This window comes from Pithys albifrons, chromosome 7 (assembly GCF_047495875.1).
Source record: "Pithys albifrons albifrons isolate INPA30051 chromosome 7, PitAlb_v1, whole genome shotgun sequence".
Classification (NCBI taxonomy): domain Eukaryota; kingdom Metazoa; phylum Chordata; class Aves; order Passeriformes; family Thamnophilidae; genus Pithys; species Pithys albifrons.
The window spans coordinates 57,687,162-57,713,010 of record NC_092464.1 but is presented as its reverse complement, the minus strand read 5'-3'; the positions used below and the strand labels follow the sequence as shown (position 1 = coordinate 57,713,010).

Here is a 25,849-nt window from a genome sequence, read left to right as displayed (position 1 = left end):
GGCACTGGGAAAGAACTTGGGTGTCCGAGGAGACCCTTGGGGGGGTCACTCGAGGGTCCAGGCACGGAATCTGGGGGTCCAACGAGGATTTTAGGGGTTGCTTGTAAGTTCTGAAGGAACTTGGGGGTCATTTGGGACTCCGGAGTGGTGATCTGGGGTCCTGAGTGGGTATTGGGGGAACACTTGGGGGACCTGGGGCCCTTCTGGGGCAGTTTGGGGGGCTGCAATGGGGGTGGGACCGACCCGATTGGGAGCGGGGGGGGCGGGAGTTGTAGTCCCGTCTGTGATTGGCCAGAACGGGCCGCGGTGCATGACGGGAGATGTAGTACGGGACAGGCTCAAAATGGCGCAGACTCCATGTCCCGTCACCGCACGCTGCATTCCTGAACGCTGATTGGCTGCAGGCGGTGACGGGCAGGCGCATCGCCCAATCAGAGGCGGCGCAGACGGAGGGCGGGACTCGAGGGCGCTGCCGGCAGAGTTGAGCAATGGCGGCGCCATAGGGAGGTTTGGAAGATAATTGAGAACATTTAGGAAATATTCGGGGACTCGGGGCGGGCTTTGGGGATCCCTCACGACCCACCCACCCCCAACAGACCCGCGGGACCCCCCCGGGGCCGTGTTGGCCGTGACGGTGAAGGAGCCGAGTAAGCCCCTCCCCCCACCCCGGGATCCGCCTCGGGACCCCCCAAAATCACCCAAAAAAATCCCTGAGTCCCCAAACTGCCCACCTGGGACCTCCCAACTGCCTCGGCCCCCCAGGATGCCTCAAATCGCATTTTGAACTCTCTGGAGCATTTGAAACACTTCGCCCCCACCTAAACGCCTCAGAGACCCCCTAAACCCCCTCCTAGACCCCACCAAACCTCTTTCAGAGCGTCTGAACTGTCCAGAACCCACCGAACTACCCTCAGGCTATCCTGTATTTCCTCCCAGACCCCCCAAACCACCGCAGGACCCGCCAAAATCCCTTTCTGAAGCAACCAGACCTGCCAAATTCCCTCAACCTCCCCCCAGACCCCCACCCAGACCTCTCCAAACTGCCCCAAGACTCCCAAACTACCTCAAACTCCTCCTAAATTCTCTCCCAGTCTCTCCAAACTACCCCAAGGCCCTCAAACAACTTCCAGAACTCCCCAAACTAGGCCAGGATCCCCCTAAACCCACTCCCAGAACACCCATACTGCTCTCAGATCCCCCCAAAGCATCCCTGGGTCCCCCAAACCTTTCCCAGGACCCCCACAATGCCCTCAGATCCCCCCCGTTCCACCCCAGGACCCCCCAAACCCTTCCCTGGCCCTCCAAAGTACTTGTGGACCTCCAAACTGCCGCCAGACCCTCCAAAACAACCCTAGGACCCCCTAAACTGTCCCAGGACCCCCAAACTGCCCCAAGAGCCCCCTAAAACACCTCAGGCACCCCAAACTGGGGTCTTGAAGTGACAGCTGAAACAGAGAGAACTGAAGCTGAGTGAGACACGTGGGCAGCCTGAAAAAACTGGAAAATGGGATTTATTTATTGTTTATTTCTAGAAGTTGAAAGGGGGAAATTGGGGATGATGCTCTTGGAAAAGGGAACGGTGTGAGTGAGTGAGGAGTGACCTCAGTGTGGGGAACAAAGGGAGTCACCCCCAAAGGGGGCTTTGCTTGGGGAGCATCTCTGGATGCTGGAAAATCCTGGGATCCTCTGATCCCCCCAAATGGAGGTGCCTGGCACAGATCCCCTAAAACCCCAAACCATCAAGATTTGGCCAAAACCCCCTCCAAAATGTGCAGATTAAGGCCAAAGGAATTCAAAGCACCAAAATTCACCTCCAAATTTTCTCTCTGTGGTCTCTCCACTTTGGGCTTCTGGGGGTCCCTCCTGTCCAAGCTGTTGGGGGTGCCTTGTGTTTTGGGTGCCCCTCTCTGGGGTTCTGCCTTTTCCAGGCTGCTGGAGATCCTGGGAATGCCAGGGGTCCCCCACTCTGTGATCTGACCCCTTTGGGGTTCTGGGATTCCCCCTCTCGAGGGTCCCAGTTAGGAATGCCGAGGGTGCCAGAGGTCCCCTATGCGCTGACTCTCTGCTCGGGGTGCTCGGGGATCCCCTGGGATCCCAAAAAGGAGACCCTGGAAATGGGGCACCGTCGGGACCCCTGGCATCCTGGGGAGGGGGGGCCCTATCCCCAAACTGGGGGACCCCAGAGAGGAGGGACCCCAAGAAACCCAAAGTGGGGAGTCCAGAGAGGAGGGACCCCTTTTGATTCCCAGGACCCCCGGCAGCCTGGAGAGGGCAGGGACACCAGAGAGGGGGAACCCTCAATTGACGTGGGACCCCCAGCGGCCAAGACAGGGGAGACCCCCAGAACCCCAAAGTAAAGAGACCAGAGAGAGGAAACTCCTGAGAGGGGATTTTTTTAACTTAATCTTACTGTTTTGGAGGGTTTTAAGGGCACAAGATGCCTGGTGAATTCCAGATATGAACTTGGCAGGAGGATACCCCAACCTTATTTTTCCCCCCAAACCAGGATTTCTCCTTCCCAAAGCTTGTCAGGATGGAGGAAGAGGCTGCGAGGAAGATGCCCCGGGACCCCCAGGCAGGTGAGGAGGAAGTCAGTGCCCCTTTGCCCCTCTCTTGTGCTGCATCTTCCAGCCCAGCATGGCCCCGGCTGCAGGACAACCCCTCTGCCGACGCCGTCCTGCCAGGGCCGGGTTTGGGGGGATGTCCTTGGCCTTCCCTGTGGGCCAGAGGCAAATGCCCTGCCTGTCCTTGTTCCTTCCTGCCCCAGGCCCCGAGCTGAGCACGGAGAGCACGGAGGACAAATCCCCGCGGCAGAACCTGCTGGCAGAGGCTGTTTTGAACGGTTCCAGGGTGCAGGAAGTGAGTGAGGAGAAAAATCCACAGAGATACCCCAGGAGGAGAAACTCCAAAACCAGCCCACTGTGCTCAGAGGAGGAAAGAAGCAGCCAGAGCCAGGAAGGCAGCCAGACTTTCAGCCAGAGCTCCAACCTGGTGGTGCAGCAGCATCTTCACACAAAGGAAAAGCGCTACAAGTGCTTGGAATGTGGGAAGAGCTTCAGCAGCAGCTCCGACCTGTTCCGCCACCAGCACATCCACAGTGGGGAACGCCCCTACACCTCTGGGGAATGTGGGAAGAGCTTCAGATCCAGCTCCAACCTGATACAGCACAAGATGGTCCACACTGGGGAACGTCCCTACGAGTGTTCCCAGTGTGGAAAGAGGTTTCAGACCAGCTCAGCTCTCCTCCTGCATCAGCGCACACACACGGAGGAGAGGCCCTTCCGCTGCACCCACTGCGGGAAGAGCTTCAACCAGAACGCTCACCTCATCACCCACCAGAGCATCCATACTGGGGAGAGGCCCTATGAGTGTGGGGAGTGTGGGAAGAGCTTCAAACGCAACTCCCACCTCATCTCCCACTGGCTGATCCACACAGGGGAGAGGCCGTACGAGTGCTTGGAGTGTGGGAAGAGCTTCATCCGGAGCACTCACTTGACTTTACACCAACGGACCCACCGGTAAGTGAAGCCCTACAAGTGCCCCGACTGCAGGACAAGCTTTATCTGCTGCTCTATCTCCATCATCCATTGGAGGACCCATGTTGGATGATCCACAGTGTCTCATTTTGGGCACAGACCTTGTGACCCATTTTGGGTAAAGATTTGATGACCAACATTCTTGATGAGTCTTGTTTAGGACAGACGTGGTGACCCACGTTCCAGGTGATCCATGCTGGGCACAGCCCTGGTGACCTCTAGGTACAGAAAATTCAGGGGTGAGCAATTCAGATCTGTACAGACCCTGTGAGACTGGGGTAGCTATCAGCTGAGAAGCAGCAATGAGCACAGCTGCTGGTAGGTGATAGGAAGAAGGTTACTCCCCAGGGATTCACACAGTAGTTTCTCACAGGACTCTGCAGGTGCTTGAAAAGATTTAGGATGAGATAATATAAACATTGGACTTGTGAGTTACGGGTTATAACCAACTGGTATTTGCAGGCACATGGTGTGAGGTTCAATTTAGCCAATGGTACGTAGCTTTAGTTCCATATAAACTGTGTGTGGTGTGTAATAAATCGGCATTCAATTGATCATAATGATCTATGTGTGGTGTCCAAATCCTCTGCCGTTTATTTTTTGTTTACTTTATCTGGTGCCCGACTGGCAGTGGATTCTCATAACAGATGAAGATTTTCCCTTGGATTGCTGCATCCCCAACCCCTGCATCCTGAAAAAGAAGCAGTAGAATGAGAGGAAAAAAGCGGAGAAGTTTTCCAACCAAAGAGACTGCTGCCCTGGCGGTCAGCAGGCCTGCAGTGCCCCATGGAGTCTGGAGTTAAGGGGTGCACCTCGGAGTGACGACAAGTCATCTGGAAATCTCGCTCAAAAATTCAGGTGAGCGAGCAGTTGGGAAGGTGATGGGGGTGAGCTCTTCCAATGCATCTGTTCTGAGAAAGGGATTTGCCATAATTTTTGGGCTTTGAAGTATTTTTTAAAGTGGGCACAAAATAGAGACTTTTTCCCCAATGTTAATACAGTGTTTAAGTTGTTTACGTGGGAGGCCATGAGGAGAAGCCTCTGGTACAAGGGATTTGTTGCGGGAAATAAAACCGAAGGGACTGACGTGTTTTCTGTGCTGGCTGCAAATGGCTCCCGCTCCCACCGCCACCCTCCCTGCTGGTTGCTGCCCTGTGGTCACCATTGCTGCAGCTCCAGCCCTGGTCTCTCTGTGGGCTGCCGTCCCGCCCCACCTCCCGTCGGCTGCCGCCGCCATACAGCACCGGTCTCATCTCCCCCAGCACTGTTCTCTGCTCGCCCAGGGCATGCCGTGAGTCCGGCTCCATTCGCTGTCAGAGCCACCGCCTCCTCCCCCCAGCCCTGGTCTCCGCCGCCGCTTCCCCACTCCCGCTCTCCGACGGCTCGCTGCCTGCTCCGGCCATGCCATGGCTTCGGCTCCTGCTGCCTTGGGAATGCCGCTTCCTCCCCACCTCACGCCCACCGTTGCTGTTTCTCGTAGCCTTGGGAACACCGATTTTTGCCCCCCAACCCCCCTACAGCCATGCAGGGGCTTCCAGAGTTGGCAATAGAAAGACAGACACCAAAAAATGGGAAATGGGACACAAATCTGTACTTGCAAGGGACAATATAACCCTGAATGCAGCTTTTGGCCATCTCACAGCACGTGGGCTTTGTCCTGTTCTGTCTTCAAGCTCCACATTTTCTCCTCAGCCTGCTAAAAAGCCGTAAGTTGCCGAAAATTGCTCTCAACTGTTTTGCTTTTTTTCCCATCTTTGGAGGCTGCAAAAGTTTGTTTCCAGCCATTTTCTACCCTGCCAATGCGAGAGAATTATTGCTGAGCAGTTTAAAAATGGCGATTTCCTGCTTTGAGTAGGGAGGGGTCAGCCTCCCCCGAGGCAGGGGGTGGGCTCCCTCGCATGACGTCACCGAGCTTCTTGCCATGTGCGTGAGTCTCACAACGACTGATGGTTATTGTAGTTTGGTCAGGTGGAACTTTGCACGTCATCAAGTTTTTGCAAAGACTCCTGGGTAATGTAGTCCATTTGTAAAGGATTCTGGGTGTTGTAGTTCCAGCATACACCTAAGGGTCTCAAAGCCTGTCAGTTTAGCAAAAGCAGGCGGCTTGAATGGAATCACTTTAATGAACACCAGCCAAAGTCTGTCTTTGGCACAAGTGAAACACAGACACCTGTACCCTTCGGTCACAGACCTACAATGAATCATGCAAGGTCAGAATGCAACATCTTCCTCAAGAGATTCCGAGAGCAACAAAGAAGCCTAGATGGAATCTCCTTTTGAACTTTTTCCTTTGTTAACTTGGCTCTTGTTTAAAAGTCATAGAGTGTTGTAAGCTTTTAATAATTTGGAGAAAAGTTCTATTTTTTTCTCCACAGGTTGAAATCAGAGATGGATGTAAACAGCTGTTTCCGCAGAACTTTTGAGTGACTGACTAAGTTTTTAATTTGATCCCTCAGATTCATATCCATAACACCAGATAGTAATTGATGTATTTCCATTTGATGGTATTAAGCATTTTCAAACAGCTCTTTTTAGGAGTACCAAAGTGAATTGACACAGATAATGTTTTTAGTTATATAGCATTGGATTGGTTAAGATTTGTTCTTTTAGATGCAGAAATGCATATTTTCCACAAGTAACACTAGAATTATGAGAATTAGACATGTTATGATCTGTTTTTATGAATGTAGGACTTAATGCAACATAACCAGTTTATAGAAATAATGTTGTTTGGTGTTGTTTTATTTCTGATAAGGTTTTTAAGCTTTTTGGTGCACCAATGACAATGCCTGCAGGAATGTTTTTTCATTTGTTAAGGAAATAATGACGTTAAGCAGATAGAATAATGTTTTTTCTTTGGTTAAGAAAAATAAGTTGTTAAGCTAATAGAATAATGTTTGTCATTTCTTAAGCAAATAAGGATGTTCGGTTATTGCAATAGTGTTTTTAATTTGTTAAGAGGTTAAGAAGTTAAGGAGAATAATGTTAAGAGTTAAAGTGTTAATTGAGTCGGCAGAGTAATGTTAATTTGGTAAAGGTTTAAATCATTAGAGTAAGGCTACATTTGTAGCTTTGAGTGTATTGTTAACTGGTACTGACAGTAAATAGGGTTAAGCTTGCTACATTACAGAACAGAGCAGCAATTAAGTGTCTGTTCCTGGTTCAAAAAATAAAAAGGGGGCATGAACAGTGGAAAAAAAAAGAATAAGAAAAAAGAGAAAAAGAAAAAATGAAAAAGGGTTCACAAAAAAACTCCGAGGGAGAACAATAATGAAATTAAAAAGAGAAAAAGAAAATAGAAGTGAAAAAGTAAGTGATGAATGAATGATAGATGAAGTTAGATAAACAAATTGCTTTAAGGATGAACAATAGATAGATTTTTTGTGCCTTCTGTGATTGTGACAATTGTGCTGCAGTTAACATCAGATGTAGTAGCCTTCTGCTAAGGGCCCATGCTGAAGTGCTGCTGCCAATCTTGTGGCACATTTAGAGAGAATTGTCAGGTTGTGTGTGTGTGTGTGTGTCTGTGTCTGTGTGTGTGTGTCTGTGTGTGTGTGTCTGTGTGTGTGTGTCTGTGTGTGTGTGTGTGTGTGTCTGTGTGTGTGTGTGTCTGTGTGTGTGTGTGTCTGTGTGTGTGTGTCTGTGTGTGTGTCTGTGTGTGTGTCTGTGTGTGTGTGTGCCTGTGTGTGTGTGTGCCTGTGTGTGCCTGTGTGTGTGTGTGTCTGTGTGTCTGTGTGTCTGTGTGTGTCTGTGTCTGTGTGTCTGTGTGTGTGTCTGTGTGTGTGTCTGTGTGCCTGTGTGTGTGTGTGCCTGTGTGTGCCTGTGTGTGTGTGTGTCTGTGTGTGTGTGTGCCTGTGTGTGCCTGTGTGTCTGTGTCTGTGTGTCTGTGTGTGTGTCTGTGTGTGTGTCTGTGTGTGTGTGTGTGTCTGTGTGTGTGTCTGTGTGTGTGTGTGTCTGTGTGTGTGTGTGTCTGTGTGTGTGTGTGTGTCTGTGTGTCTGTGTGTGTGTCTGTGTGTGTGTCTGTGTGTGTGTCTGTGTGTGTCTGTGTGTGTGTCTGTGTGTGCCTGTGTGTGCCTGTGTCTCTGTGTGTCTCTGTGTGTGTCTGTGTGTGTCTGTGTCTGTGTGTCTGTGTGTCTGTGTGTCTGTGTGTGTGTCTGTGTGTGTGTCTGTGTGTGTGTCTGTGTGTCTGTGTGTGTGTCTGTGTGTGTGTCTGTGTGTGCCTGTGTCTGTGTGTCTGTGTGTGTCTGTGTCTGTGTCTGTGTGTCTGTGTGTGTGTCTGTGTCTGTGTGTGTGTGTGTGTCTGTGTGTGTGTGTGTGTGTGTCTGTGTGTGTGTCTGTTTGTGTGTGTGTCTGTGTGTGTGTGTGTGTCTGTGTGTGTGTCTGTGTGTGCCTGTGTCTGTGTGTCTGTGTGTGTGTCTGTGTGTGTCTGTGTGTGTGTCTGTGTGTCTGTGTGTGTCTGTGTGTGTCTGTGTCTGTGTGTGTGTGTGTCTGTGTGTGTGTGTGTGTGTGTGTGTGTGTGTCTGTGTCTGTGTCTGTGTCTGTGTGTCTGTGTGTGTGTCTGTGTCTGTGTCTGTGTCTGTGTGTGTGTGTGTGTCTGTGTGTCTGTGTCTGTGTCTGTGTGTGTGTGTGTGTCTGTGTGTCTGTGTCTGTGTCTGTGTGTGTGTCTGTGTGTGTGTCTGTGTCTGTGTGTGTGTGTGTGTCTGTGTGTGTGTCTGTGTCTGTGTGTCTGTGTGTCTGTGTGTCTGTGTGTCTGTGTGTGTGTCTGTGTGTCTGTGTGTCTGTGTGTGTCTGTGTGTGTGTCTCTGTGTGTGTGTCTGTGTGTGTGTGTCTGTGTGTGTGTGTCTCTGTGTCTCCTCTGACATCTGCAATGACTGATCAATGCATCCTTAAGGACCAAAGAACTACCTGTAGAATGCAGATGCCTTGTCTTGCCACTGATGCAGACAGTATTAGTCGTGCATTACTGCAAAATAGAGTTGCTTTGGATTGTCTTTGCTTTCAGCACAGCTTTTACCTCAAGGCCTTAGTTTTGAGGAATTTCATAGATGTACTGCATGAATTTATCAGACCATTCTGTGTCCATTTATGCACATTTGAGACAGTTGAAGGACAAAATGAAAAAGCTGACCGTAACAACTTCTGCTTTTGATGATTGGTTGAAAAAGTTGGGATTTAATGGTTGGTCATTTGATTTTTTGAAAGAGGGCCAAACAATTGTATTTTTTGTAGCTGCTTTGGTTTTCTTGCCTTGTATATTGCAATGTGTTGTTAATACAGTTCACAAGTCTGTGGAGCAGGCCTGGATCACTCAAAATAAAGAGAGGGGATATGTTGAGGGGGTTCTTTCAGAAAATGGGCTCATGAACGATCCAGCCTGCATCAACCCTGTGAGACTGAAGGCAGCTAAGAATAAACAGTCACAGCTGCTTGGAGGAGTTGGCAACTCCCCAGAGGTTTCTCATGGGACCGCCTCGACTTTCACACAGGATTCTGGAGGTGCACCTGAAAACATGGAGGATGAGACAATATAAACATTGGACTTGTGAGATATGGGTTATAACCAATTGGGATTTGCAGTTATATGGTGTGAGGTTCAATGTAGCCAATAGTACGTAGCTTTAGCTCCATATAAAGTGTGTAGTGTGTAATAAATGGGCATTCACTCGATCACAATGATCCAGTTCCTCTGTAGTTTATTTATTGTTTACTTTAATTCCCCACCCCAGGCCTTTCACAGCCCCCAGAGCCAAACTTGCTCCCCAGGGGAGAGTGAGAGAATTGACCCAGCAGCTCCTCAGGCAGCTCAAGGGACAGGGCAGCCTTCCCAAAGCTGGGACCCTCAGCAAAGTGTTTCTCTTTCCACCCTCATGGGCACCCACAACCTGTCCTGCTCTTCTCCTGGCACATCCCATCTCCCCACAGAGCCTTTCCCCAGGGGAACACGTCTGTACTGGCCTGACCAGCCATTCCTGCAGCCATTCCTGCAGCCCCTCCCTGTTCTCCCCACAGCCCCCGAACTGGGGGTGCTGCTCTGCAGGGCACAGGGGCTGTGGTGCCCAGGGCCATGGGGGGGCTCTGCTGGGCTGGGCTGGGCTGGTCAGGCTGGGAGGCAGAGCCAGCTGATGGTGGTCCCTGCCACTGACCCCCTCTTGCCACTGACAAGCTCTTGTGTGACCATGGAGGGTGCTCAGAGGGGCCCTGCCTTGTTCCAGTGCTGGGAGGTGGGTCTGGGGGCTGCACTGGATCCAATGGTGGAATTTCATTGAGGGTAAGACAGGTCACTTAGACTCCTTTCCCTGTACCTGATGTGTCCCCTGGATCTGCAGAGCTCTTGTTTTTTCAGTTTACACCCAGATATAGAATATAATCATGGAGTGACCCCACACTTGACAGGCCTGTGCTCACTGGGCTGAATTTCCTGCTGACTCCTTGGCACAAACTGTCCCTGCAGGTCCTTTGAGTTCTCCTGGCTGTTCCCAGGTCTCTTCAATCAAACATTCTCCTGCCATCATTCCTGTCACAAGCTACAGAGACCCAGGAATGTTAATCCCAGATCATTCTCCATCTGCTTGGGCTCTGGCCATCAACAAGCAAAAGCAGATCTAATTTTCTCGAAGGCCACCCTGAGCCCCTGATCTCATCACACTGAGCCCCTGGAGAACAAGCCAAATAAGGAGCCTCTTTAGTGTCCATTCTCTGTGCATGTTCTTCAGAGTGACTTTAGAAGAAGACCACAACCTGCAGGCACTGTGCTGAGGAGATCCCTTTTCATGATGGAACTGCTGTTTGAGGCCAACTCTGCCACAAAAATGCCCATTGTCTGCTGGCAGTCACAGCACTCCCACTGAAGCAGAGCAAGCACAGGACCCAAAGAATTAACACAAAACAGTCTCTGAAGCCAGCCACAGGAAATATAGCTGGATAGAAACCAGGTTTGGGAGCTATCCAAAGGTGGTCTTGAGGTCCGTCCAAACCAATACGAAATACGCAGGCAATAACATATAAGGGAGAAGCACAGCCCGAGTACAGGACACGGTGACCTGCAGGAAGAGACAAGAAATTTCAAACACGGCATTTTGGCACGATCTATATTAAAATCAGCAAAATTCAGTAGAAGTTGAAAAGTTCACCGAGGATGAGGAGGTGAAATGAGACCCCTACCAGATGAGGTAACAGGAACTCCCACCATAATATTCCTCAAAACGACGACTCCACCCCTGACTCTGCCTGGACTCCGCCTGCTCTATATATTATAACCAAGTGTTGCAATAACATGAATATGCATGTAAAAATGATGTAATCTCTCACAGAAACTGTATAAATACTCTGGCTTCACACTGCTGACTTCGGAACTCTATTGTCCGACGAGAATCGGACGGTTCCCCAACGTTGCTTCAATAAATACCTTGCTGCTTAAAGATTAAAACTCTGTCTCTAAGCAGTTTCTTTGTGCCCCTTTGGGCATCACCACACAGAAACAGCCCGACCAAACTGGCAGAGCACTCAGATCTTACACCAACATGGGGTCTTAGAAGGAGAGTGTGGAAGTGGAAAGGGAGCAACTCTAAAAAGTCCTGCTGGTCCCCAGCAGTGCTGCTGTGCTGGACTCTTTCCCCTTCTCCTCTGCACATATGAAATTGCCCTGCAGCTTTATGATGGTCCCACAGTTAGGATCACAGATGAACAAGAGCAGTTCAGGATAATTTATTTTCTTTGAATATAAAGAGAGCACAATTCCTCAGAGATTTTGAGTCACACAGAAAAACGAAGAATGACAAAAGAAATTAATAAAATTTTATTGTGCACAACATCCTGACAAGAAGAGCCAATTGACCATCACCAAAAACCTGAGAAGGCATGCTGTGCTTCTAATGCGTTACACTACAAACTCTATAGGGCAGAAAACAGACAGGTTATTGTTGCTGAAAAGCATCCAGTCATCATTTTCCTCACAGCATCCTTGAGCTCCTGATTCCTCAGGCTGTAGATGAGGGGGTTCAGTGCTGGAGGCACCACGGAGTACAAAACTGACAGTGCCAGATTCAGGGATGGGGAGGAGATGGAGGGAGGCTTCAGATAGGAAAACATGGAAGTGCTGAGAAACAGGGAGACCACGGCCAGGTGAGGGAGGCACGTGGAAAAGGCTTTGTGCCGTCCCTGCTCAGAGGGGATCCTCAGCACAGCCCTGAAGATCTGCACATAGGAGAAAATTATGAAAATGAAACAACCAAAAGCTAAACAGGCACTAACCACAAGAAGCCCAAGTTCCCTGAGATCAGAGTGTGAGCAGGAGAGCTTGAGGATCTGTGGGATTTCACAGAAGAACTGGGCAAGAGCATTGCCATGGCACAGGGGCAGGGAAAATGTATTGACTGTGTGCAGCAGAGCATTGAGAAAGCCACTGGCCCAGGCAGCTGCTGCCATGTGGGCACAAGCTCTGCTGCCCAGGAGGGTCCCGTAGTGCAGGGGTTTGCAGATGGCAACGTAGCGGTCGTAGCACATGATGGTGAGGAGATAAAAGTCAGCTGACATGAAGAACAGAAACAAAAACACCTGAGCAGCACATCCCATGAAGGAGATGGTTGTGGTGTCCCAGAGGGAGTTGTGCATGGCTTTGGGGACAGTGGTGCAGATGCAGCCCAGGTCTGTGAGGGACAGGTTGAGCAGGAAGAAGTGCATGGGGGTGTGCAGGTGGTGGTCGCAGGCTACAGCGCTGATGATGAGGCCGTTGCCCAGGAGGGCAGCCAGGGAGATACCCAGGAAGAGCCACAAGTGCAGGAGCTGCAGCTGCCGCGTGTCTGCCAATGGCAGGAGGAGGAACTGGCTGATGGAGCTGCTGTTGGACATGAGCTTCTCCTGGGTATAGCACCTGTCCAAGGAGAAAAATATAGTAACAAGTGACAGTACATGTTTCAGAAAAAATCTCTCTAGTCCTTATGTAACACCCTCAGATCACCTCTTCTTTTTCACAAAAACCCTTTAGCTGGTCCATTTGAGGACTTCTGTTGAGGCCTGGCTCAAAAAGCTCCAGGGAAAAAGGAGCTCTGCTGATGTTCTGGTATACTCAGTTCTGTCCTACAACAACAGATAAATAGGAACTGAGACTGATGTTAGTTTTAAGCCATCCGTGGTGCTAAAAAGCTTCTCAACATTGTCACTCCCATTTCACCCTATTGCAGAGCAGAGCTGTGGGGGCAAAGTTTTGTTTGTTTGCTTCTATTTGCTCCAACACAAGTACTGAAATTTTTGAGGCAGGAATCCTTGGTATTTATACTTCTATCTAAGAGACAAACTCTGTGTCCTGTGAGGCAAAGAGATCATCCATTCCTGCAATGTTTGGCAAGATCCATCAGCCCTGCTCTCATCTGCCCAAGGCTGTCACCTCTCTGTTCTGCAGGGCAAAGGCACCCAGGGGTTCCCCTGAGGAGAAACTGGACACTGCTGAGATCTGGTGACTCCAGTTTCCAAGTGCACATCTTCAAACTCCTCATCCTGTCTCATCCTACAGAAGAGAGATATCTCAGCTCTCCCCTCCCACCAGGGGCACAGAGGGCTCATTGCAGCTGCCTGCACACACCTTGCAGCCCCACTGCCATGGCCTCAGTGCTGAGGGGCTGTAGGGAACACAGGGTTGGAATGGCACAGCTCTGCCCCTCAGGAAGGCATCCTGCAGGACAGCAGGATCATCCAGGGAAAGAACTGAATGTCTTAAAGTTGTTACATCCTGACTGGAGAGTCCAGGAGACCCATTGCCCAGAGCTCCCACCTGAGCTGGGAGCAAAGGCAGCATGAAGAGGAAGGGAAAATAGAGAAATTCCTCCACACTCCTATGGAGACCCTACAGAGACAATCAGATGGCCAAAGGGAAGGACTCTGCTGGGTAGTGGGTGAGATCAGGGGCTTGTTCTGGGCAGAAATCTGCAGAGCAGGGATGGCCCAGAGCTGCCTCAACTCCCCTGCCACAGCATTTCAGCAGCAATTCCCTCTCACTCCCTGTCCAGGGGTCTGCTGCCTGGAGCTGTCCCTGCCAGCAGCTGCTTCCCTGGCAGTGCTCCCAGAGCCCATCCCAGCCCTGGGTGCTCAGCTCTGCCCTGCAGAGCCCTCCCAGCACAGGGCACTGCCCAGGGACAGCTCTGCCTGTGCAGGATCTGCTGGCAATGTCAAAGCAACCCTGAGGAGAATGGAAAAGCAGCACTGATGATGTGTGTACCTGGCAGATTTCTAATCCTCCCAGGTTTATTCATCAGTAGGTGTAAACGATTTGAAATGGAAGTGCCACCTCCTGAAATGAGAAATTAATTTCTACTTTTTATGGGCCAGATAGCCCACAAAAAAAGGTAAGAACAGGATAATTCCATTTGAAACAGCCCCTGCCTTTTTGTGCTTCTTGAAAAATATCCTGTGAAATCTCCTGCACTGCTATCCAGCTCTGAGCACCTTCAAACCACAGAGAACCTTATCCACATCAGGACTCAGCTCTCAGCCATCGCTCCTTCCCCACAGCCCTTCTCCCCCAGCCCTGTGAGCAGCTCCCCAGGCCGGCTGAGAGCTGACCCTTGCAGGCAGCAGAGTCCCTGCCCCAGCACAGCACCCTGGGCTGCAGGACCCTGATCTGCACCACAGCCCTGGGCACCCCTGGCTGCAACCCCGTCTCCACAGCTATTCCAAAGTGTCCCCCAATAGCCCTCTCCTCACACATCCCATCAGCTGGGGCTATTCCAGCTTTAGGAGATGCCTCCAGGAGCTGCCCCTGCATTGCCCTGCACCCACAGACTCACCGTGTCCAGCACTGCAAAGATTTCTCCTCCATGAGCTCTGAGTCATCCTCCCAATGCTGAGCCCCTTTAAGCTCTGTCTGTGCCCTGCTGGTGTCCCTGAGCTGCCCTGGCAGTGCCCTGAGCCCTGCTGGGCTGTGCACAGGAGCTGCTCCTGGGCAGAGCTGTCTCTCTGCAGTGCTGCCCGCTTGCCAGGAGCTCCCTGTGTGCCAGGAGCCCGGCCCAGCTCAGCAGCACAGCAACAGCCCAGGGCATTTAATGGCCCTCTGGGGGGTTTGGTGCTCAGTCCCTGAACATCACACCCTGAGGAAAGTTGAAGTGAGATTCAAACTGTGAAGTTTCTTGCAGTGCTAATGGGTCCCACTGAGGGACACAACTGAGAAAACATCCCCAGGATATTTTTGGAGCAGAAACATGGAGGCAGTGGTGGCAGGTCAGAGAATCACAGGATCATCAAGGTTGGAAGAGACCTTCAAGATCTTCTAGTCCAACTGTCAACCAGCACCCCATAATCACCCCTAAATCTTATTCCAGGTGCCACATTCAAACACCACCTGAGCACTTTCAGATAACACCACCACCCTGGGCTACTTATTTCATTACCTGAAAACCCTCTCAGTGAAAAAATTATTATTTAATATCTAATCTGAACCTTGACCTATGCAATTCAAGTCTGTTTTCTCTCTTTCTGTCCCTATAGGCTTGGCAGACGAGAGGGAGAATCACCTCACTAAGACCTCCTTTTGGGTGTTTGTAGAGAGCAACAAGGTCCTCCCTGAGCCTCCTCTTCTCCAGACTCAAGAACACAAGTTCCTCATCCAACATGATTTCCAGACCCTTTCCCAGCTCCATTCCCTTCTCTGGACATGCTCCAGCCTCTCAATGTCCTTTTTGCAGTGAGGGGCCCAGAACTGGACATAGCACTGAAGGTGCGGCCTCATCAGTGGCCAGTGCAGAGGGACAGTCCTGCCCTAGTCCTGCTGGTCACATTATTCCTCATACTGGCCAGGATGCCTTTGGCCTTCTGGTCCACCTGGGCACACTCTGGCTCATACCCAGCTGCTCTCAAGCAGCAGCCCCAAGTCTTTTCCTGCTGAGCAGCTCTCAAGCCACTCTGCTCACAGCCTGAAACATTCCATGGGGTTGTTGTGACTCAAGGACAGGATCTGACTCTTGACCTTATCAATCCAGCCTGTCCACATCCCTCTGCAGAGCCTTCCTGCTCTCCAGCAGATCCACAATCACACCCACCTTGTTGTTCTCCACAAATTTACTAAGAGTGCACTTGATCCCCTTATCCAGATCATTAAAACAATGTCAAACACGACCAGCCCTAACACTGAGCCCTGGGGAACCCCACTATTGACCAGCCCCACCTGGATTTGTTTCCATTCCACACCACTCTCTGGGCCATCAGCCAGTTTTTCACTCAGCAAACAGTTCCCTCATCCCAGCCATGAGCAGCCAGTTTCTGCAGGAGATGCTGTGGGAGGTGGTGCCAAAGGCTTGACTGAATTCCAGAGAGACACATCTACAGCCTTTCCCTCATCTCCTGAGTGGGTCATTTTGTCATAGAAGAGGAACCCTGAGATATTTTGGAACCTCCAGGAATGAAGGGGCCTTTGTGACACTGAGTAGGGTTATGGAACCCAAACTGGGCCCCGCTGCTGAACACCATGGAATCCAAAGTCCATTGTGATACTGCAGGGATTAATGGAACTGAAAGAACCCTGGGAATCTGGAACCTCCTGGAATCAAGGGGCCATTTTGACACTAAAAAGCCTTATGGAGCCAAAGGGACCCTGGGGCACTGTGGAATCTCATGGAACCAAGGGGCCTTTGTGACTTGTGGGGACTCCTGGAGCCAAAGGAATCTCAGGACATTTTGGAACCCCATAACTTCAAGGGGCCATTGTGGCACTGCAGAGCCTTATGGACCATGGCAGGATGTTCTGCCCTGATCAGGCCCAGAATCCACTCAGAGAATGCAAACAATGCAGGCTCTCTGGGCTGAGTTACTGCTGGCACCAAGGGGCTTTTTGGGTGTTGAATTCTGCTAAAACCAGCCTGGTTCACCAAACTGCAAATGCCCATCCTGATTTTTGAAGCACCATTGGACAGAGAAGCTGCTCACTGGCCTGGAAACATGTGACCAGCAATCCCTGACAGTGTAACTATAAAAGCTCAGTCCAACTTCCATATGGCAGATCCTTCCACAGACTGTCTTGAAGCATGTGGAGCTTCTCCCATGAAGCAGGGATGGCTCTTCGTGGTCACTGCCCAGGGGTTAAGGGAAGGAGAGAGATCTGCCCTCTTTAGTTGTGTGAGAGTTACATCAGTCCCTTTTTAATGATTGTTTATTTTTGCTGCTTTTGATCAACTGCATTAAAATAAGTGTTTTGATACAGTGCTCTGCACTATTTTATGCTATAATATACTCTACTAGCGGGCTTCAGCTTTACCAGTGTATTAAATATTTAAGAAAATATCTGTTCACTTGTCTACTGTTCTGTCTCCTCATTTATCATAATATATAATGCAATTTATATAAGTGGATCTGATTTGCCATCATTAAAACCTGTGAGGAAAAGTGATTCAATCACCCCTCTATAATTCCTGAAATGACCCCTTGATTCCATGAGGTTCCACAGAGTGACAATGAATCCATTGCATCAATAAGACTCTGCAGTGTCACACTGGGCTGTTCATTCCATGAGGTTCCACAGTGTCCCAGTGGTGGTGTCAGAGATGGTGGAGCTTTTCTTTTTGTGGTCAGAAATAGAATGAGGAAAAAATAATGTCACCAATTGCATCTGGGAAGGTCCACACTTGACATGGGAAGAAAGAAATTTCCCTCTAAGACAAGCGCTCTGATACAAAGCATCACCAAGAAGGAGTCTGGATCAGCCCAAGGCTTTGTGCTCCAAGGCAGAGCCAGGGAGGAGGGAGAGATGTCAGTGCAGGAAGGGGCCAGCGAGGTGGGGCAGCCGGGGGATGCCGACAGCCTGCAGGGAAAGGGGCAGGGCATGGACACCGTAGGACAGCCTGGGCTGGAGAGGAGACAGGGATGTGCAGAAGCTGAAAGGTCCCAAGAGAGCCAACTTGTGCAGGCCTTTGGCCATGGCTGCTGTGTGTGCCCCTGATGGCATGAGGAGACAAGTGAGCCTTGCAGCCCTGGGGCCTCATTGCCTCCTTGTCCCTGCTCAGCAGCCTGGGAGGTGCCACTCCATCCTCCTGCCCCAGGTTTTCCACATCCTACAACCCGATGTCCAAGGAAGAGCCCCGAGGAATGAGGGAGAGACAGGATCTCCCTTCCCAGGGCTGTGACCTTTGGGTTAATGAAATGCTTCTTACTTTCCTCAGCATCAGAGTGACCTTTCTTTCCTAGTCCGTATTTGTCATCATTGTCTCTTTGTTTTCTAACTGGAATCTCAGGACACTTTCTCAGTTATGTCCCTCAGAGGGACCCATTAAAAACACAAGAAATTTAAAAGTTTGATTCTGACTTTTCTTTCTCAAGAGGTTTCTGGAACTTTCCTCAGGGTCTGATGTTCAGGGACTGAGCACCAAACCCCCCAGAGGGCCATTAAATGCCCTGGGCTGTTGCTGTGCTGCTGAGCTGGGCTGGGCTCCTGGCACACAGGGAGCTCCTGGCAAGCGGGCAGCGCTGCAGAGAGACAGCTCTGCCCAGGAGCAGCTCCTGTGCACAGCCCAGCAGGGCTCAGGGCACTGCCTGCACACACCCAGGGCAGAAAAGCAGGGCAGAGAGAGGTTACACACAGTCTGGGGTGTGAGGAAAGTTGAGAGGAAGATCCACAGAAGAGGAATCTTTCCAGGGTCTCCCACGGTAAGTCTGCATGAAGGGCAATGTATGTGCAGTTTGTGGGAAGATCTCCCAACGCTGGCACATCCCACAGCTTGGGGGGTCTCTAATGTGGGATATCACAGTTTCTCTGGTGCTGAAGATGAGGACGGGCTGCAAAGCAGGGACTCTCTCCTGCACCATCCCAGGGACATCCCAGCAGGGTTCCCTCCTCCCAGGGATGGCTGCAGGGTTTGAATCCAGGCTGTGCTACCCAGGCTGCCCCAAACTGTCCTACAGAGCAGGGTCCTGCACCCCAGGGTGCTGTGCCAGGGCAGGAGCTCTGCCACCTGCCAGGGGCAGCTCTCACCTGGTCTGGGGAGCTCCCTCAGTGCTGGGGAAGAGGCTGTGGGTGGAAAGAGCAAACCCTGGCAGGGCAGGGCAGGGCAGGGCAGGGCAGGTTTGTTCAGCTATCAAGGGAGAGTTTCATAGGTGAGGACTGCTTATAGAACCAGAGCACTCAGGGATATTTTCCAGGGGATACTTCAAGGAGAAGGTGAAAGGAGGGATTTCTATCAAGCTCTCAAGCCACATACCTGGTGGTTTGAGTAGCAGAGGGAACTCTGAGGAGCTGCACAGGGGCTGAGAATTACCTGGCATTGCTGGTGTCTGGGAGGTGGCACAGCTGGCTCAGGGTGACACTGCCCTGAGTGCCCACCTGGTTCTGCCCTGGATTCTCCCAGCTGGACCCTCAGTGTGCATTTCCTTTTTCCTCAACTTGCCCTTGTTACTGGAATTGTTTCCTCCTTCTCTCAGTCAGGCTCACTGGGAATGGGAGTTCAAGCTACAGAGTCAATCAGTGATCCTGTGATCCCCCTCAGGCAGGTGGGTCCCTGGGAATGAGACATTCCAATTTTCCTCTGACCTCTGGGGCTGTCAGTAGTGAATTCTGTGTGCCTGGAGAATGAGGTGTGTTTCCCAGAATCAAACTCCATTGTCAGGACACTTGGTTCTTCTCTGAGATGTCCTTCCAAGCTGGGAGCTGCCCTCAAGAATGCAAATCATCTTCATAGCACAATTGTGTTATCTGAAATCCGCAGTGCAGAGGGCAGAGATGCTGTGCCCATCCCAGGAAATGCTGTTGGGTTGGTGAGATGAGCCATGTGTGTCCTTGAGACCTTGAGCCAGGCTGAGACACTGAGTGGTCTGTGATGGATCTCTCTGCTGTCAACAGTGTCTGGTGGCATTTCAGACAAAAATGGGAGTGTGATCACTCTTTGTCTGAGGAAGGCCCAAGTCCAGGGCAGCTGGAAGAAGGCAGAGGGACAGAGCAGCTCCCCTCACTCTGCACTAAGCCACAGACATGGTCCTGTTTGGGAAGCCCTGCTCTGCTCTTTCTCAGGGCAGCACAAATGCTGAGGGGTTCTGACATCCAGGAAAACTCCACAGGGAAGATGAGGGGAGTCAGAAACAAAACACCCAAACCTCTGAAACTGTCTTCTGGAATCCTGAAATCTTCTCAAAACTGGGAGTGCAGATGCCCATGAGAACTTTTGCTTTAGGAGCAGTTTCATCTGACACAGCTGAACACCAGGATGGGCCCTGCCCCCGCCATGCCCATCACCCCACTGGAGCAGAGCAGGGTGACCCTCACAGCCAGTGGGCAGAGGGGCTGCTCCTCATGGGAAATGTAGTGAGCACCAAGCAGGGCTCCAGCCATGGAGATGAAGCAAAGTTTCCTGAAAAAGGAAAAGTGGGGAGTGTAAGCAGAAGGGAAAGGGGTATTGGGAAATGGCTGTGACTCTTTGAAAAATGTCTCATCTTATTTGTCACTGTTATTTCCTCTTTGGACAGTGCCCCACCTCCAGAGGCAGCAGATGCCCAACAGCAGCTCCATCAGCCAGTTCCTCCTCCTGCCATTGGCAGACACGCGGCAGCTGCAGCTCCTGCACTTGTGGCTCTTCCTGGGCATCTCCCTGGCTGCCCTCCTGGGCAACGGCCTCATCATCAGCGCCGTAGCCTGCGACCACCACCTGCACACCCCCATGCACTTCTTCCTGCTCAACCTGTCCCTCACAGACCTGGGCTGCATCTGCACCACTGTCCCCAAAGCCATGCACAACTCCCTCTGGGACACCGCAACCATCTCCTACATGGGATGTGCTGCACAGGTCTTTTTCTTTGTCTTCTTCATCTCAGCAGAGTTTTTCCTCCTCACGATCATGTGCTACGACCGCTACGTTGCCATCTGCAAACCCCTGCACTATGGGACCCTCCTGGGCAGCAGAGCTTGTGCCCACATGGCAGCAGCTGCCTGGGCCAGTGGCTTTCTCTACTCTCTGCTGCACACAGCCCATGCATTTTCCCTGCCCCTGTGCCATGGCAATGCCCTGGACCAGTTCTTCTGTGAAATCCCACAGATCCTCAAGCTCTCCTGCTTACATTCCTATCTCAAGGAACTTGGGCTTCTTGTCGTGAGTGTCTATTTAGCTTTTGGTTGTTTCATTTTCATAGTTTTCTCCTATGTGCAGATCTTCAGGGCTGTGCTGAGGATCCCCTCCGAGCAGGGACGGCACAAAGCCTTTTCCACGTGCCTCCCTCACCTGGCCGTGGTCTCCCTGTTTATCGGCACTGGCACATTTTCCTACCTGAAACCTCCCTTCATCTCATCCCAATCTCTGGATCTGGCCCTGTCAGTTCTGTACTCGGTGGTGCCTCCCGCACTGAACCCCCTCATCTACAGCCTGAGAAACCAGGAGCTCAAGGATGCCCTGAGGAAAATGATGACTGGATGTTTTTCAGCAGCAAGAACCTGCCAGTTTTCTTCTGTACAGTGTTCACAATAAATCTCATGACAAGCTCAGTTTGCCTTCCCAGGTTTTTCTTCATGGTCAGAGGGTTCTTTTTGTCATAATGTTGTGGTCAATGAAATTATTTTATTCATCCTCTCATCTTAGTTCTAGTTCATTAATTTGAATATTTAAATCTTTTAGTAATTGTGCTATCTTTATATTTAAACAAAATAAATTCTTTTGCAGTAGCCTTGATTATCTGATCTTTTTCCTATGAGACTTTCAGGCACCTACTGGGCAGTTCCATGTGTGCAGAGAAGGGCAAAAGGTCCCAGCACAGCAGCACTGCCAGGGAGCACCAGCACTGGGCCTTTGCTGACCTGCTCTCTTTCCACTTGTACACTCTCCTGCAGAGCCCCTGGGCTGGACTAAGGCCTTGCTCCTCTGCCAGCTGGGACACAGACCTGCTGCATGTCCATCCTGGGCTCACAGGCAGGGACAGGCCATGGGCACTGCTGGGACACAGCTGGGCTCCACAACAGCAGCTCCATCAGGAAAGGGGTTCTCCTTAGCTCAGGACATGCAGTCTTAGGGCTTTTTGCAAAGTCACTCTCAAGAACATGCCAAGGAATAGACTCTATAGAGGCTCCTTGTTTGGCTTGTTCTCCACGGCCTCATTGTGCTGAGATCGGGGTCCTAGTGTGGCCTTCAAGGGACTCAAGTCTGCTTCAGGTTTTGCTTGTTGGTGGCCAGTGAGCATGGAGACGGCAAATCATCATTTTCATTCTCTCAGTGGCTTTAGAGAAGGTGACAGTGGTGGTGGGAGGTGAATGTTTAAGTGAACCAAGTTGGGAGCTGCCAGGAGAACATAGGGGACCTGCAGGGACAGTGTGTGCCAGGGATCAGCAATAAATGGAGGCCAGTGAGCACAGACCTGTTCAGGGTCTTGACACAGATAAAACTCTAAATCTGGTTGTGAACCAGCAAACAGAGCCCTGTAACTGCAGGGGCTACAGCAGGAAACAGGGAAAATGACCTGGTGAGTGTTCTGTGTTACCCTCAGTGAACACACTACTGCTACCCATGACAACAATAGCAGTAATAAAAGCTGGAACTATAACAATAAACCCCACAAGAAGCACATGAGATGCACAACACCATTGCTCCATTGCTCACCACTCAGTGCCCAATGCCCAGCCCAGCCCAGACACAGATCAGCCCTTCCTGACCAACTGCCCATTAACACCCTGAGCACAGCCCTGAATAAAAGGGAACATCCCTCGGGCCAGTTGGGCTCAGCTGTCCTGGCCCTGCTCCCTCCCAGTCCTGTGACCCTCAGGAGATCATTGGAGGCCATGATTGAACAAACCTCTCACAGACACTCAGTGTGGGAAGGAAAACCCAAAGCACCTGAAAAACCTGGAGTCCCTTGGAGGATTAACAAGCCCCACCAAAGGGCCATTCCTGACAAAGCCTCCCCAGGGACTCATCCCAGCAGACCCTTGGAGGCCACAACTGCAGGGAGGCAAAGGCTCTGGGCAGCAGCTCAGGTGCTGAGCAAAGCCTGGCTTGGCTGGAGGCAGCAGAAAGGCCCAGCTCTGACCCCCAGTCTGGGGAAGGCACCTCCTGCCCTCACACCTTGCTCAGGGCTCTGCTGGGGGCACTGGCATGGGGGGTGATGCTGAGGGCAGGACAAGAGAAAGAGAATCAGGAGGGGAGGGGGCAGATCAAGAAGCCAATCTTTCAACAAAGAAATTGAAAGGAGTGACACAAATGAAAACAGGAAACCAAAGTTACCTGGTCCCTGAACTCATAAAAACTTTCAAACTTGTGAAAAGAGTTCAGCTGCCATCCAGGTGAGTGGATTTCCACCTGGCTGCTTCCATGCAGGAATAGTGGGGCTGATAGTCATGCAAGGTCATGAAGCCCAAAAGCTGAGATTCCTTTGCTAGAGATTAGGAAATTAAAGAGGAATTGGAAAAGAAGGAGAAATTTACAATCTCTGAAGATGACTCTTCTCAAGTGTGAGGGCAAGAGTTCCATTTCAGGAAGATGTTGTGAACTTCCAAGGAAAGTGAAGCTCTGGAAACAAAGGTATCCAGTACTGGAGGGAATTGCCTGCGCTGGAAATCATCTATAGTGACCTAAAAAGGGAAAACACCCCTAAAGACTCAGAGGATGTTCCTTGCACAGTGGCCATTAGGAGGTTCAAAGCACTCCTGGATCACGTTCCAACAGCCTGATGGCATTGTATTCCCTCCAAAGGGATACACCAGGAGATGGCACCCTCCTGGCTCTGAAATGTAGTAGAAACTCAGGGCACTTCCTCATCCCCATGGCCCAGCAGCTCAGCTCTCAGGGGCAGCCCAGGAGATCAGTCCTCTCCTGCCCCAGCCAGAGGGAAAGGGAGTCCCAAGCACAGGCCACGTGGTGAACTCTGGTTCTTTCTGCATGGCCAGAGGGAGACATGAGGAAGTGGGATGGTGAACCCACCTTTGAGCTGGGAGCCCATAGAGGTGAACTGAGAGGGAAGAGAGCTGTGGAGAAGGGGTCAGCCAAGAAGGATGTCCATGGAGTTGCTGCAGGGAGACAAGAAGGCAATCAGGGATCTCCCAGGCATAAAAGGACTAAAATCAACTCTTTTGATCCTGGTGATGGGACTTCTGGTCTGGTATCACAGAGGTCAGACAGTGAATACTCTGGACAGGAACAGGAATAGAGGGTCCCTGCCTTTGGCCAGGAGGAGGAAAGGGATGACCAGGCACACTGCACTGTGTGGATTCGATGGCCTGGCACAGCAGATCCACAGAGGTGTAAAACTTTAGTAGACACTGGTGCCCAGTGCACACTGATGGCATCAGGGCACAGGAGTGCAGAACCCTCTGGATCTCTGGAGTGGCAGGGGGATGGCAGGAGTTGTGTGTGTTAGAGACTGAGGTGAGTTTAGGAGGGGGCAAGTGGGAAAAGCCCCACATTGTGTCTGGCCCAGACTGCCCTTGTTTTCTGGACACTCTGCTCAAGGTGCTCCAGGACACTCATCACAGACCAGCCCCTCCCAATGACCATTCCCAGCACTGGTTTGTCACCCACCTCTGAGAGGTGATTTGTTCCTTCACAGAAGGACATGAAGTGGCTGGGTCAGAAGTGTAAGAGATCCCAAGTCTTTGTCCCCTCAGGTACAGCATCGTCTGTGCCACCAAGGGTTGTGAGCAGACCTGCTGTGCTGAGGCTCTGGGGCCTCGTGGCCTCCTGGCACAGCCCCAGGAAGGCTGGGCACTGTCACCCCTTGTCCTGCCCTCAGCATCACCCCCCATGCCAGTGCCCCCAGCAGATCCCTGAGCAAGGTGTGAGGGACAGGATGTGCCTTCCCCAGGCTGGGGGTCAGGGCTGGGCCTTTCTGCTGCCTCCAGCCAAGCCAGGCTTTGCTCAGCACCTGAGCTGCTGCCCAGAGCCTTTGCCTCCCTGCAGTCATGGCCTCCAAGGGTCTGCTGGAACGAGTCCCTGGGGAGGATTCTTCAGGAGTGGCCCTTGGGGGCTCCTTAAAGCTCCAAGAGTCTGCAGGTTTTTCAAAGTACTTTGAGTTTTCCTTTTGGTTTGGAGTCTGTGAGAGGTTTGTTCAATTAAGGCCTCCAATTATCAGCTGTAACGAGTCTCTTGAGAGTCTTAGTCAGTATCAACACTCAGTGGGGCTCATTAATGCTTCAAGGTACTCAAAGCTTATTGAGGTGCTTCTTTTTGACACCCAGTCTGTGAGAGGTTTGTGAAATCATGGCCTGCAATGATCTGCTTTATTTAGACCCCTGAGAGGCTTTGACAGTAATAGCCCACAGTGAGGCTTGTTAGGGCTTCAAAGGACTCAATATTTATTAAGGTACTTTTCCTTTCCTTTTGAAACTGAGTCTATGACAGGTTTGTTCAATCAAGGCTTCCAATTATCTCCTCCTACCAGTCAGTGAAGAGCCTGTATTGGGAATGGCCCTCAGTGGGACCCATTAGTGCTTTGAGATACTTTGTGATTTTCTTCTGACTTTGAATTATGGAAAGGTTTGTGCAATCTCCTCTCAGTACCTGAGGCTCAAGGGCTCAGCACCAAATGCACCACGGGGCTTGTTAAGATAAAGCAAAACTGAACAGATCATGGCTCTTTCTGAGTTTGCCCTCTAATCAAGGAGAGTTAATTAAGTAATTTCCCTAATACAATTTTGAAGGAAGATTTCAAAGAGCTTCTAACAAATGTGCATTTCTATTTTAAATGATATGGATAATTACTTTTCTTTTTAGAGAAGAGGTGATTGCAGCATTCTCTGATTGATGTTGACCAAGGTTCCCTCCTGAAAAGGTTTGGACTAATTGGAGAGCAATCCCTTGAGGTCTGACAGTGGGGACAACCTTGCTCCACATCTCCCCAGCCCCATCATGTCCCTCATCAGTCAGCTGGGACCTGCTTTGCTCTGAGAACTGGCTGAACACAGGCAAGAGGGATTTTTCCTCTATTTTTGCAGCAATCTGAAACTCATAAGTTTCACCATTGAAAACAAACACACTCCTTGGACTTTCACCTCAAATCCCCCCAGTTTTACCCCAAATCCCCAGGATTCCACTCAAAATCCCATAATTACCCTCAAAATTCCTTTAATTCCACTGAAAGATACCCTGATTTTCCCCTCATACCACAATGGTTCTACTCCAAGTTGCTTTAATTCCAACTCATATCTCTATAAACCCATCAAAGTCCTGCTGATTTTGCCCCAGATCTCCTGTGTCTTCCACCCAAAATTCTATTAATTCCACATAAAACTCCTCTCATTTACCCCCAAATCCACTTAGTTTTCCTGAAGATCTCCATTATTTTTGCCCAAAGTTCCCTTAATTCCATCTATAACATCCCCGATCCCATATATTTCACCAGAAATTACTTTAATTTGACCCAAAATGTCTCAATTT

At 50.7% G+C, this 25,849-nt stretch overlaps 3 protein-coding genes across 3 annotated transcripts in view; 2 read left to right on the top strand and 1 right to left on the bottom strand.

The window, feature by feature from the left end:
- Nucleotides 1-4,340, top strand: part of LOC139673885 (zinc finger protein ZFP2-like) — an 89,168-nt gene extending 84,828 nt beyond the window's left edge. The window contains exons 2-3 of the mRNA XM_071559819.1: nucleotides 2,960-3,518; nucleotides 4,168-4,340. Of these exons, the coding sequence (XP_071415920.1) occupies nucleotides 2,960-3,518; nucleotides 4,168-4,180 (572 nt within the window). The 3' untranslated portion in view covers nucleotides 4,181-4,340. The remainder of the gene's footprint in view (nucleotides 1-2,959; nucleotides 3,519-4,167) is intronic.
- LOC139673814 (zinc finger protein 850-like) overlaps nucleotides 1-25,849 on the bottom strand; it is a 701,437-nt gene that overhangs the window by 516,854 nt on the left and 158,734 nt on the right. The gene's annotated exons all lie outside the window — the stretch shown is intronic.
- LOC139674182 (olfactory receptor 14J1-like) lies at nucleotides 19,991-20,959 on the top strand. The gene has a single exon (XM_071560359.1). It carries the CDS (start codon nucleotides 19,991-19,993, stop codon nucleotides 20,957-20,959), a length of 969 nt encoding a protein of 322 aa, XP_071416460.1.